This window comes from Lathyrus oleraceus, chromosome 1 (assembly GCF_024323335.1).
Source record: "Lathyrus oleraceus cultivar Zhongwan6 chromosome 1, CAAS_Psat_ZW6_1.0, whole genome shotgun sequence".
Classification (NCBI taxonomy): Eukaryota; Viridiplantae; Streptophyta; class Magnoliopsida; order Fabales; family Fabaceae; genus Lathyrus; species Lathyrus oleraceus.
Window position 1 is genome coordinate 116,081,603 of NC_066579.1, and position 14,421 is coordinate 116,096,023.

Here is a 14,421-nt window from a genome sequence, read left to right on the forward strand (position 1 = left end):
TCTTCTTCCATAATCTTCCCCATGTATCAGATGACATACTCCTTGAATGGCTCAGAATAAGGCATTAGACACATGTTCAAAGTAACATTTGCATCAAGACCATGTAGCAGATGAACTCAAGTGGATCTCAATACTTGTATCAGATGAAAATTCAAATCACAAGAACTTGGTTTCAGAAATGTTGGCATTGGCCAAGTCCTTTTGCACAGGGAATGTTGCCTAATTCTAAGTCCAAAGCTCAGATCAAATCCAACAGTCCACACAAACATTTTTTTAGGGGTTCTTGTTGTTTATTAAGTATTTTAAGGTCCTAAGACCACAAACACAAACAAGGTACACAAATAAATATATACAATCACAATATATGACTCAAGTTAGCAAAGTGAAAATGACATTAAAATAAACAAGTTAAATGATATGTATAATGAAAAATGATAAGTGGCTTGAATTTTAAAGTGCATAAAAGTAAATTACTTTGAAATTAAAAGTTAGTCAAATGTTAGTTGATTAGAAGTTAGTAGAGTTTTGCTTTTCAATTGTTTAAGTCATTCTTTGGAGAACACTCAACCCTCTATTCACAAGCATGGATCCTTAAACCAAGACATCTTCCAAAGGAAGGAAAAAAGGCCAAGTTTCCACAGAATACCATGAAATGGGGAGACTTGCAATCTCACTTACTAGAATGCTATGCCTTTGGGTCAAAATTTAGCGCTATATTAAGCAATCGTAATTGGACTTATGTAGAAGTCACAACTATCTGAGGCTGGGCAATAAATTTTTTGGTGTTAATGCATGTTAGAGATATGGTATAATGAACCATACTCCTAAAAAATACCACACACAAAAAGAAAATGACAAAAGGGTGGACCTAATCTCATCCATACTTGTATTGGTTCATCTAACGCGAATTTATTGATGAACTAATTAGTCTTAGGATATAGAGAATTCATTGGCCAATGAGAGGAATATGATAGAAAGGGATTGAAGATGAAGGGGGAGGAAAAATGAGATAAACACAAATTTGTCATGGGAGGAATTTTTTCAAATTAAAATCATTCATTCATTTTGGGAGATGAAATGTACATTTCATCAATCCCCTAAATCCACTGATTTTAATCCCACAAAAGTCAAATCTACCTTAACCAAGGTCCAAACACATAGTCAAACTTCACAAGTCAATAAAAATGGCTCAACACAATTTTATTTCAATTAGACAAATTAAAAATGCATTAAATTAAATTATGTTTTATCAAAAACCTAAAACCTCTTCAAAACACCAAATAAATGGCCAATAGATTTATCATAGGTCAAACAAGGTCAAAAAACCTTGGAGAAAAAATTTCATTATTTTTGAAAAGTCAGAAGTATTTTTAAACAATTAAAAATATGCACAAAAACAATTAAATCATGAAAAATATCAATATTAATCCAAAAAAAATTTTAATTCAGAAAATGAAAGAGAAAAATATTTGAAAATATTTGGTGAAAGTCCCATATTTTTTTGGATCAATAATGAAATTAATATGAATTAATGAAAATAATGCAAATAAAAGAAATTATAAGAAATTCAAAAATACGTGGACCATCTGATCTCCCTCATTAATTGAGGTGGCAGATCAGATGGTTCAGCGCGCGCATTCCACATGGACCTTAGTCAACTGAGAAGCACGCTTGGTAATCAGAACCAATACACAAGATTAAAACAATTTAAATGGATCCTATGGTTGAGATGCTTCCAACACATAGCCGGAACCAGAGCTTTGGTCTTCTTCTCCGATGGAGCTCACCGGACTAGTCCACCTTCAACCATCACCAAAACGAAAAAGCAAGACATGGTTTTAAAGAAAAAATGCCCAGGAGCTCGAATCTGGCCTCAATTTTGTCTAATTCCAAGTATATGAAAAGATACAGGGAGTTGAATTTTGAGGATCACGAACAGAGTTACTTCAATTTGACCTCAAAGCAACTCAATCTTGTTGCCTATATTGGTAGGACTTCAGACAACCAAAACTCAACAAGAATAATGGAGTATTGAGAGAGAATCGAAGAGAAGAAGTTTATGAAAAATCACCTTCGAGTTGATATAATTTCACTTGATCTTGATCTGGATTTGATTTCTTTCTCCTTCTCTTGCTTGCAGAAACCAAATGGAATGAAAATGGAAGTAAATTTCTGGAGTTTGAACTTCCAAACAGATGGTGAAGTTCAAGCTTGATTTCAAGAGAAATCTCAGAAAATTCTAGGCAGTGAGGGTTTGTAGTGGTCTATCAAATCCTGGGCAAGGTGTTGATGATGAGTCTGAAGCCTTAAGCTTGTTTAAATAGGAAATGTATTTGACATTTACACCACTTGAAAATTGGACAAAATTAGCAACTTCCTTGCATGGGTGCATGGGCAATCATTTGGGCCTTGAGTATGATGCAATCCACTTCAAAATCGTGTACAAGTCTGCTGAAATTATCATATGCAAGCATGCAAAAGGGAATGATCATATGAAGTTCAAACTTGCCAAAACACTTCCCATAATGAAGCCATGCGCAAGTCCCTCAAATTTAGTCCAAATGAGATGATCTTGGATGTTTTAGAAAGGTGAGATTAAGGGAAACAAATTTCATGTTTAACACTGTTTTATTTGAAGCTTATATCATGATGAATTTTGAGGTGGAAGTTTGGGAAATCAAACATATTTGAAAATTTTCTAAGTCCCAAGTCAAATGTTCACTTCTTCCACCTTGAATAACTTTTTCTATGAACTTCAAATGAGAAAGGTTCCTTCATCAAAGTTGTATCTCTTTCAAACATATTCAATTTGGTCACAAATGTGATCTCATTTGGATTTTACATGAAGGAGTTATGCATTTTAGAAATTGAGGAAAATCACTTGTTCAATGGTATTGGTCCATAATGACCTATAATATTTTCACTTGGCACATGCATTTGCAAGTTGAATTTGCACTCCCTCCAAACATAAAAGTTTAAGTAGACATCTTGAGTTTTATCATTAAATTTGAATGGATTTCATCTCATAAAAATTGAGCAAGTTATGGTCTTGGGAAGTTGACCTCCAAACTAGGGTTTAGACAAAATGACCTATAATCTTTCACCATAAATAATGACTTTACAAGCGAAATTAGCTCTTTACCACAACATGAAAGTTGTTTGTAATGTCATTTAGAGTAACATTCATGTTGGAATCATTTTCATATGACAACAATTGTAGGAGATATGGTCTAGGGAACCCCAATTTTGACCATTTGACTTCCTCTGGTCAACCACCATGAACCATCTTGCTAGCTTGACATTCTATTGACTTTTGGGACTCATGGAAGATAATATATGCATAAGATGATGTAAGGTGAAGTATCGCTTTAAATAATTGATCAATTATTGAGGAAACTTGTTGAAGAAGTCACATAAGATACTCAGATGAATTAGGGTTTCCAAGGCAAACCAACTCGAAACTCTTGATGATTTCTTGATCAAAATAACATGTGAAGATCATGGGGATCCATATATGATACTTAGAGCCAATTTAAGCCCATTATTGATTGAGCTCCTTGCATTGATGGTCTTAAACCCTAGATATGAACTTGATAGAGCATAGGTGAGCATGTGCACTACCTACAAAAACAATGACATATTTTTGGTATTTTGGTTATTAAAATAAAGAAAAATGAAGTATGATACAATCAAACGTGCTTGGTGATATCTCATAATGAAAACCCAATGAATGAGGGGAAAGGAGAATGCCAAGGTGTGATCCTAATGCTAATGCATATGTTGAGATAACATGAGGCATCTTAGGGTCAAAATTGGGGTCTTACAATAAGAGATTGTGGAATCTTAAATTCAGAAACTTAGGGCATTTGAATTCTAAGAAGCTGGTATATGGAATTCCCAAGATTGTGAAGCTTGAGAAGTCATGTGAGATATGCATGAAAGGCAAGCAACCAAATTTCCATTTGCATCAGAAGTAGCCCCAAGAGCAAAACATGTTTTGGGAGTAGTACATTATGATGCTTGTGGACCATTTGAAGTACCTTCACTTGGAGGAAAAAAATATTTTGTGTTGTTTGTGGACGAGTTCTTAAGAATGACATGAGTATCACTCATAAAGTTTAAGCATGAGGTGTTTGCTGTGTTTCATAAGTTCAAGGTGAAGGCTGAAAAACAGAGTGGTCAGAAGCTTAAAGTTCTCAGAATTGATGGTGGAAGTGACTATAACTCTATAGAGTTCAAAAAGTTCTGTGAGGAGAATGGAATTAAGCATGGGGTGACTGCTCCATACACTCCTCAACATAATGGTTTTGCTGAAAGAAGAAATTGAACTTTGCTACATATGACAAGGAGTGTGTTGAAGGAACTTTGCTACATAGAGGTGATTATCCTCTCGAGGGATGTGATGGAATGTGATCTCGTCAAATGGACACATGTTTTATATTTTGGCCAAATGGCCCTCTCCTAGCCTCCTACGTGTTTTTGACTATAGGTCAATTGAGGATCCCATGTGGATCCCCCCATAGCAATAGTGTGTGCACGCTCTCTTGGCCCTGTGATTCTCCTATAAGTTTAATCAAAGGCTGAGATGGAGTCAATTTTGTTGATTCTCCCATGGCTGACCTTTTGACTGCGCTAATGGGCCTTTATTTGGGCTTAGACCATTTTTTGTTTACACACCCCACTGTCATTGTTTCCTTTTTTCTTGGGCTCATTGGGTCTGTTTTCTTTTCTTCTTTCTTTATGTTCTTTATTTCGTTTTTATTTTTACTATGGAAATTAATTTTAAAGTCTAAAAAAATATTTTCCATTATTTCTTTTATCATATTTTTATGTTTATTTATTTAATTTCTTTTTAATTATGCATTTATTTTATTATTATTAATCAACAAGTAAATGTTTATTAAGATTGAATAAATAAATATAACTAGTCATAATTTTTAAGAAAATTGTTTTCATCATTTATTTTATTAATTTTTATTTATTTATTGATTTCAAAATAAAAATAAATAAATATATGATGATATTGATTAAATAATAGAATAAATAATTATGACTTTATTTTAAAAATATTGGTCCAACACCTAGTATTTATATCTAAATCCGATTAATTCCGTATTGATGCAAATTCAAATCATTTCTCAAATCAATATACTTCTAAGAACCTTCTTTTTACAATTAAAACTTCAGATGAAAAAGGGAATGAGAGGCGTTCGCCGCAGCCTCTCTCAAATAATTGAACGATTGGCGCTTGCCATATTGCTCGAATTTTCATCTTCCGATTAAAACACTCTAAATAAACTTGGATAAAGAAATAGGTGGCGCACGCCTCATTATTCCTCGAATAAGCAAGTGATGGGTGCTCACCTCACTAACGTGAATATTCGACTTTCGCAAACAATTTTTAAATATCAAATTGGACGAAAAAGGAATGGGGGATGCTCGCCTCACTATTTCTCGAATAATTAAACAATTGGCGCACACCATATTTCTTGAACTTTCGTCGTCCCCCCATAAAAAACATACAAACACATCAAATCTAATTTCTGACCCCTTGTGCGATCATTTTTTTTTACAAAAGAACATTTTTAGTCGTTTCTAATGCGTATACAAAATAGTGCTTAAGCCTCTATCAAGAGTAGACAAGCCAATATTTAACCCCTAGAACACGACCTAAACATTCGTTCATAAAAAAACATAAACAAACAAGTTGTAGCCTTACCCTCAAACTAGGAAGCTTTGAGTTCCTCATTGTACCCGAGGACACGTAAGAGCGAGACCCACAATCTTGTCAAACACTCTAATAAAAACATTTTTGCGACCCCTTTTCTTTTCGCTTTATATTCTCTATCATTCTAAGAAAACAATTAATGTAAACTAACATTCAATCACAAGTTTAACTAAAAGGCTCCGATAGAGTACAACGAACGTAAGGGGTGCGAATACATTCCCATCGCGTAATCGACTCTAGAACTCGAATTTGGTTGTGACGACCATCTTCTTTCATCTTAAAAGGTTTTATCGATATTTTTTCTATTCATTCTTTGTAATAAATAAAGTTTGTTGGCGAATCTTTTTGAATCATTTTTTCCACGACTTCGCGAAGGATCGTATTTTTCGAGATACAACAACACCCTATATGTGTAGTTGTTTTATTTCGTATTATTATGTGTTTGGGAAGTTAGGGTGTTACAAAGACTCTTTTTTTAGATGAAGGTTCCTACTAGTGATACTAGAGATGCATAGGAAAATGAGGCTCATGATTCTAGTATTATATAGGGGTAACCATGAACGGCTCCTGATTATTAGTTGGCTCGTGACATATTTAGGAGAGAGATTATACCACCTCATAGGTACGTTTATACTGATGTTATTTGTTATAATTTAAATGTAGGTGAATGTTTGATATCATCTTGTATGGTATGGTTTGTTGTAGATCAAACTTAGCCTATGCAGTTAGCTAGCATAATAAGTCAATTTATAGATTTTTTTTGTCTAATTCATATAAAGGTTTTGAAATAGGTGAAGAGATATTTGAATGATTATTAAAAAGGTGGTTTAAAATACACAAATACAACTCAAGAGAAAGACACATTGATGATTTAATAGATGCATAATATGCACATAATGTGGTTCACTATCTGATGTTGTATGAAACCTGTATCCATTAATAACATAACCAGAATACCTTCTAACAACATCATTTGGTCCCTTAGACAACACCTTCGACCATTCCGTAACTTCCTCATCCATGACACGTGTCTCAAACCATTGAATAAAATCTTCTCTTTGATTGTTAACTTTTATGGACTTCCTTTTTTGATAGGATTATGAACATTAACCTCATGCTCTCTACAAAATAAATAACTAATTTTTTAATACGAAAGAATAAGAAAACTTATTTTAAAATGAAATGTTGTATCAAGTAGATGATTGTACCTAATGTATTCTTGCACTTCATCACAATTGAATAAAATGTAGCCGTGAGCTTGGTTTAGAGACTTATTATCAACGGAAACTAGTTTCTTTCCCCCAATTGGATGACATATGCTTGGAGTATCATTGCTATTTCGTGTCATTCTATTCATCATTGTGTCTACAGCACTAGACAAATATCTTGAACAAAATGTTAGAGATTCTTTGACCAAGTATGCTTCAGCGATAGAACCCTCTGGATGACTCCTATTATGAACAAAAGATTTTAAATCACCCAAATATCTTTCCATATAATACATCCATCGAAACTAAACCGGTCCACCCAATCTGACTTCATTTGCAAGGTGAAGGTAAATGAACCATTATGTCAAAGAAACTTGGAGGGAAGATATGCTCGAATTGGCAAAGTGTTTAAGCAATTTCTATTTCCAAGTAATCCAAAGTTTTCACATCCATAACCTTTTTACATAAACACCAAAAAAATGAACAAAGTCGGAGCAAAGGAATAATAACTTGACTAGGGGATATCCCTCTTATTGCTACTTGCAACAAGTAATGCAATATAATATGAGCATCATGACTCTTGTATCTAGAAAAATTTTCCTTCATTAACTTGAACACATCGAGAAATATTAGATGCAAGGCCATCAGGAAGTTTTACTTTCTTTATAACATTACAAAAAATAGATTTCTCTTGCTTTGTTAGGGAGAAACGTGCCTTAGGTATTTGAGTTTTCTTACCATCACTCGTTGCCTTCAAATGTAATTTTTTTCTAATCCCCATGTGTTGTAGGTCCAAACGAGCTTTTGCATGATCTTTTTTGTTCCCTTCAATCTCCAAGAGAGTCCCCATTATATTATCACAAATGTTCTTTTCTACATGCATAACATCTACATTATGGCGCAAAGAATTATCCTTCCAATATGGTAATTTCCAAAAGATAGAGTTTTTCTTCCATGGACCAGGGTTTTTTTCCTGATATTTCTGCCCCACTACATCAGGGATCTCTTCTAAGTCTTTTAAAATCATTATTGAATCTAACAAGGAGGGTGCAAACCTATATTCTGGATTTCCATCAAAAGAACTTGAATTTGATCTCCAACTATGATTTGAATCCAAAAAGACTCGATGACCCATATAACACATCTTTCGACTATGTTTTAAGTATCTTGAAGAAGTTTTATGATTACAAGCAGGGCAAGCAAACTTCCCTTTAGTACTCCAACCGGATAACATAACATATGCAGGGAAGTCATTCACAGTCCACATTAGAGTTGCACGCATTTGAAATGATTGATTTTTTGAAATATCATATGTTTCAACATCGACATCCTATAATATCTTAAGCTCCTCAATAAGTGGCTGCAAATACACATCAATTTCATTTCCGGGTGACTTTGGTCTAAGAATAAGTAATGACATCAAACAATTTTCATCTTTCATGCACAAATTTGGCGGGTAGTTATATATTATTAATATAACAGGCCATGTGCTATGTGAAAGGCTCATAGTCCTAAATGGGTTAAACCCATCACTTGCCAACGCAAGTCTGATGTTACGAGTTTCACAAGCAAAATCTAAATGTTTGGCATCAAAGTCTTTCCATGCTTGGGCATCGGCCGGATGCCTTAACTTCCCATCCCTTGAACGATGGTTTGCATGCCACCTTAATATGTCGTCTGTCTTTGAACACATAAAAAGTCTTTTCAGTCTTGGAATCAAAGGAAAATGTCTTAGAACTTTGGCGAGAACCTTGTGAGCTTTTATAGATTCTTCAAGATCATTAGCAACTTCAGGATATTCAATCCACCTTGATACCATGATCTTTCCAAAATAACATGCAATTGTTGGGACATGCATCAATCTTTTTATAGTCTAAGCCCAAATCTTTTATCATAGATTTTGTTTTATTGAAAGAGACAGAGATGTTTAAACCTGGCATAACCTCTTACAACAACTCTAAGAGAGCAGTGAATGATGCATTGCTCCATCCATGGAGACATTTCAACAAATTAATTCGAATAGTGAATGATAACGAGGAAAACTTTTCACACCCAGGATACAACTCTTGATTTGCATCATCAACTAGTTTATAAAATTTCTTTGCATCTTCATTTAGCCCTTCATGTACTCCACCTCCTCCAGCCACATCTTTAAATGTCTCAAATAGCAAGCCATCAATATCATCATGAGATGATGTTTCATCATCACTATCACCATTAAGATCCATTAGGCTTTCATCTTCACCATGATAAATCCATTCAGTGTATCCCTTTACAAATCTTTTGCTACATAAATGGTCATACACTACATCTCTTACTTCCCAATTATCATTGCAACATACAACACAAGACATAAAATCTCTTCTTCTTCAACCATTTCTTTGGTGAATGCAATATCCAAAAAGTAATTGACACCATCTTTATAACCTTGACTGTGTGGAGGCAACTCCACCTAATCCTTCTTTATCATATTTGGTTTACTAAAATGAAATAAATTATATATTATTTTTACTAAAATGTAATAAATTCTATATTATAAAGTTATTTCAAGAAATTATAAGTCTAATAAATGAATAGTAACAATATTTAACTAAATATAACATTATATACGTTTTAGACATTTTTACATTGACAATTAGAAGATAAAACTACTAATGTATAATAGGGTACCCTTTTCAAATATTAACTGAAATACAAGCTGAAGAAAAATCAAAACAGAAGCAAACATTTCCATTTTTAAGGAAGCTAAAGCAAAATATAATATCTATGATACAACTCCTAATGTATAATAGAGTACCTTTTCAATTACATATAAGCTGAAGCAAAATCAAAACAAAAGCTAACATTTTCATTTTTTAAGAAAGCTATAGCAAAATATAACTTCTTAAGCATGTATGAAACATATAACTAAAGAAGTTAAAAAAACATACCTGAACACACCAATACAAAGAAGCACGACGAACACATAAAACATGTAAATGAGATGCTGAAGTATTAAACTTTTATAAAATCAAAGTTATTGTATTATCCCATGTATCCTGAATTAAATGTTCAAAGGTATATTTTTTTGACAATATGAAAAGGTTCGATGGTTTTGATGATACTGGAAGGTTCAATGCATATATAAATAAATTATTCTATAATAACCATATAATTTTATTTTTTAATAGTTTAGTGTTAAAATACTATTCTATAATACCCACTTAATACCAATATGGAAGGTTTGATGGTTTAATGGCAATGTTTTTTTTAATAATTGGCAAAGCTTTTTGGATTGTTAAAGGATTCAATATATTTTATATCAAAGATAATTTTTACTAATCTATTCATTAACATTATTTTAATAGATAAATATGTAGATATGTTTTTATTCATAAAATTAATTTCAATAATTTAATTTTGCAAAAACTATTTTTTAAAAATTTCTTTCAAATGATTTTTTACTTTTATTTTTTTAAACTCTCTCATAGCCTTTTATTAGAACTAATGTAACAATTTAAAATTGTCTCCAAAAATATTTAAGGGGATAATTATCAAACATTGCTAAGAAAATAGTATAATGATGTTCCAAAATCGTCTCCAAAAATGGTTAAGGGAATAGTTAAGAATCGTTGTCAAAAAGTTAAAAGAGTGACGCTCCAAAAACGTCCCCAAAATTAATTTAGGCGACAATTATCAAGGAATGCAAATATATTTTTGATAACAACCATAAATCATTGCTTATACAAAATTTAGGCAACAATTTTTATATGTTACCTAAAATAGTGTTGCCAGAGACAATAAATATTGTAGTGTATTAGTCAAGTAAAATATGTTGTCATTTTGTAAGGGATCAAGGAAGCAATGTGATTTAGAGACATGATTGTGGAGTTAAGGATCACTCAAAAATATATGGAAATATGACATGATAGTCAAAGAGTCATTCACATGGCCAATGATTAAGTGTATCATGAGAGGAGGAGAGCATGAAAAACACTTTAATAGAAAAATAAAAGATGCTCTCCAGAATTAGGAATGCTATTTTGTGTAACCTATCTTGTAGTTTTTTTTTAACAACTTTTAAGTATCGTAGATTGAAGAGTTACTCTCTTATTCATAGTAGTAGGCCATTTGATTAAATATGATAAATAAATTTTTTGTGCTCGATCAGCTTTTATTTTCTTCTCCATATTGTGGTTTGTTTTTACTATTTGACATTAATTTTGATTCAGATAATTTATTTTGATTGTCATTGTTTTTTTACAAATGGTTGGTTAATCAACCATACACTATTGAGAGAAAAAATATGAAGAAAAAAAATTATATAATAAATGTAATTTATGCTTACAAGTCAAATTTACAAAAATAAATAACTACCATAAACTATCTAGTGAAATAATTCAAAATATATATATTTTTTTAATAAGTAAGATGTTGAATATAAATGAGCACAAATAAGCATCAATGGACAAGAAAACATTAATAATAGCTATTTTTCTTTCTTCTTCATTTTCCATCCATTGTGTTGATGATTTCAATCATGACCATGGCTAGAATTCTCCATAACCATCACAATTGTAAGTTTGAATGAATCAGCAGCATTTTCCACAACACAATCACAATTTGAAACGATGCTTATGTCTAAACCATTTCTTCAGTATGGCATGTTGATGAAACAGGTTTAGCCAAGTATGTAGGGTTACTATCTCCAGCCATTATTACAACAATCTTAGGCTCTAAATCCACCACCATTTCCACATTCTTCATAGATTTATCTTCATTTGTTAAAGTTGTAGATGATGAATTTTCTTGACAACAACAAGCTAGAACAATTAAGGAAAATGTTACAATTGCAAGCATGAGAGCTATGCCACCAAAGAGGTAAGGAATAGGAGACGTAACATTTTTGAAACCGCCACTAGCTGCTACATCCATATTTCAATTACTTATACTTAGAAGAAAAAAAAGAAACAATATTTTTTTCCTCTATTAATCTTTCTCCTTTTTTTAATGTCTGGTTTTTGGTTTTGAATTGGATCATGAAGTTTTGGTAAAAAGGAAATAGAGGGACTTAATTTATAGTGCATGTTAAAGCAACACAATGAATGAAAGTGCTATGATTACATGTGGAATTTAGGAAGAAATTTCTGTTTATTCTTTTCTTAAAATTTTGGCAATATAGTTTCAATTTGTCAAACAATTTTTGATAATTGATTCTTTCGTGCGGTGTGATGAAGCATATATTATATCCAATCATGACCAAATTTTCTTTTTTCATAATGTGAAAGTTTTTTCATCGTTTGACATTTGGGGTAGCTATCAATTCTCTCATTAGTCAAAAATAAAGAAGGACCCAGGAGTTTGTCTCAAACAATTGAATACCTTCTTTTGTTGTTTTAGAAACTGTCGCGGTAAAGTCTGATACACACGTTTTTGCAACCGAAACAAAATCGTCGCGACTAGCAATTTGCCACCTTATGTAAATTCAAAAATACTCCTCGTAATTCAGAAGTATATTTTCAGCCGCATCCATTTACACCAAATTCATGCGTAAATGAATCACACATCTTTTTTTTAGAAATAAGTCTGAGAGGCACGTTCGTAATAACCCTATATACACATCATGCATTCGTAATAGAGTCACATTCTCTTTTTTTTCTTCAGAAATTGATCCGGAGATGCATCTTTGTAGCAAAATACAGATATAAACTTCGATATTAATCCTTTATGCAGTAAATTTTTTGACATTATATTAGAAATACACTAATGTAATAGACCATGTATTATCATAATAAATTTTGTATGAATTAAACTATAGACTGATGTAATAAGACGAAAATGCCATATATTGTAATCAATCTACAATCTATAATACTCTCAAAATAACAAATTATAAATAATAATACTATCCATAATCCCTAAAACAAATACTATTATATTGGGTATATCGGACCCCCTCTTTCTTCGCCGTCTCTTGTACTATAATGTTGTCTATGCCTCAGATAGAATATCATTTACAATGCCCCTTCCAGAAGTGCCTTCCAAAATGTTTACTATGTCTATACTTGTGCGCTTACGATCCATAAAAGGATGACATGTAGGTAACACATAAACGACAAGATCCTCCCTAACTTGTTCATCCTCTAATATATCCTAATGAGTTAACCTAGGTTGATCTCTCTGCATCTGGTGTCATAAGAATGTGAAATTCTGAAATACCATTGGACATAGCCGAATGCACAAGTGCATTCGCTAGGAGCTAAGACAACTCGTGCTTCATTCGGAACCATATGATTAATGAAATCATCATACACGTCATCTACATCTCTGCGGACTATAACGGGAGGAGCAAATATGAAGGACTCTCTTGAAACAACCTGCATATATCTGAATTGACGCATGCCTCGCTCGTGCAGATTTGGATACATCAGACATGACCCACAAGCCAACCATCCAGAGTAGAAGTATATATCATCCAAGGGTTGCGTGTAACGGTGATCGTCGTACGATCGGAAGTGTATATCATCTATTATGGGGGAGTAAAGAAACACTCTGAAGGGCTCAGTCGACTAATTCCCTCTAAATGTGCCGAAATGCATAAGCTTGTGGTTGATCCGCAGTGTAGCCATCAACAAGTGACCAGCTGTAGATGCATGGGAAGTGTTGGAGGATCCATGCCTGAAAAGGAATGAGTTATATTATCGTAAAGAGAAGTGTTACGAAAATGGTACAAAAATAGTAAAGGATGCAAATATTTTCTCAATCGTAGCCTAAATAACTGCATGACATCTTAAAACCACTACTCCTATGGATGCTGCAACCTTACAATTTTCTGACCATGGTTGATTCATTTTAAAGCGTCACATTATTGAAGAAAAATACATTATCATCAAATAAATACAGATAAATTTTATCTTTCCTCCCCAAACATGCCTAGCAGCATGGTCTTCATACAGAGGCAACAATGATAAGTCATGTGGGCCTCCTCCAAACTCCTCAAGAACGGAAGCAACATGTGTCTCAAAGCTGGACTAGTGGGGCTTCTATGGCATAAACATATGACACTTGCCTCTGGGAAGACGAAAATGGAAGAAACACAAAGTACCAAAAATATGGAAATACCAGCTTTAGATATCACTTGCCTGAAATAATACAAAAGTGTATTTCCATATTTACATGTAACTCATAAAAACGAAAAATGACAGAAACAGAAAGTACGAAAAATGCACAAAAATAATTTCTTAGTTACACTATCTAACAATAAATATAATTACCTATATGTTGATGTATAATGCACCAGTTTTTTTACAAAAATAACCCACTTTTTTAAGGAAATTCCCAAAATACCCCTGATTTCAAAAAAATTCTCAAATTACCCCACTTTTAGGAGGAGTCGCCAATTGAATTGGAGACTCCTCTTAAAACTTGAATGGAGGCGCCAATCCAATTGGCGCCCCTGTGTAGGTTTTAAGAAGAGTCGCCAATTCAATTGGAGACTCCTCCTAA

The 14,421-nt window shown here is 32.9% G+C and overlaps 1 protein-coding gene across 1 annotated transcript; it reads right to left on the reverse strand.

The window, feature by feature from the left end:
* Positions 1–11,368: 11,368 nt before the first annotated feature.
* Positions 11,369–11,946, reverse strand: LOC127115508 (protein GLUTAMINE DUMPER 5-like). Its single transcript, XM_051047037.1, has one exon. The coding sequence runs from the start codon at positions 11,848–11,850 to the stop codon at positions 11,557–11,559; it is 294 nt and encodes a 97-aa protein (XP_050902994.1). The 5' UTR covers positions 11,851–11,946; the 3' UTR covers positions 11,369–11,556.
* Between the last annotated feature and the right edge of the window lie 2,475 nt (positions 11,947–14,421).

Excerpts from the sequence above, each read along its gene's own strand:
- LOC127115508 (XM_051047037.1), bottom strand. The coding sequence starts at position 11,850 with ATGGATGTAGCAGCTAGTGGCGGTTTCAAAAATGTTACGTCTCCTATT.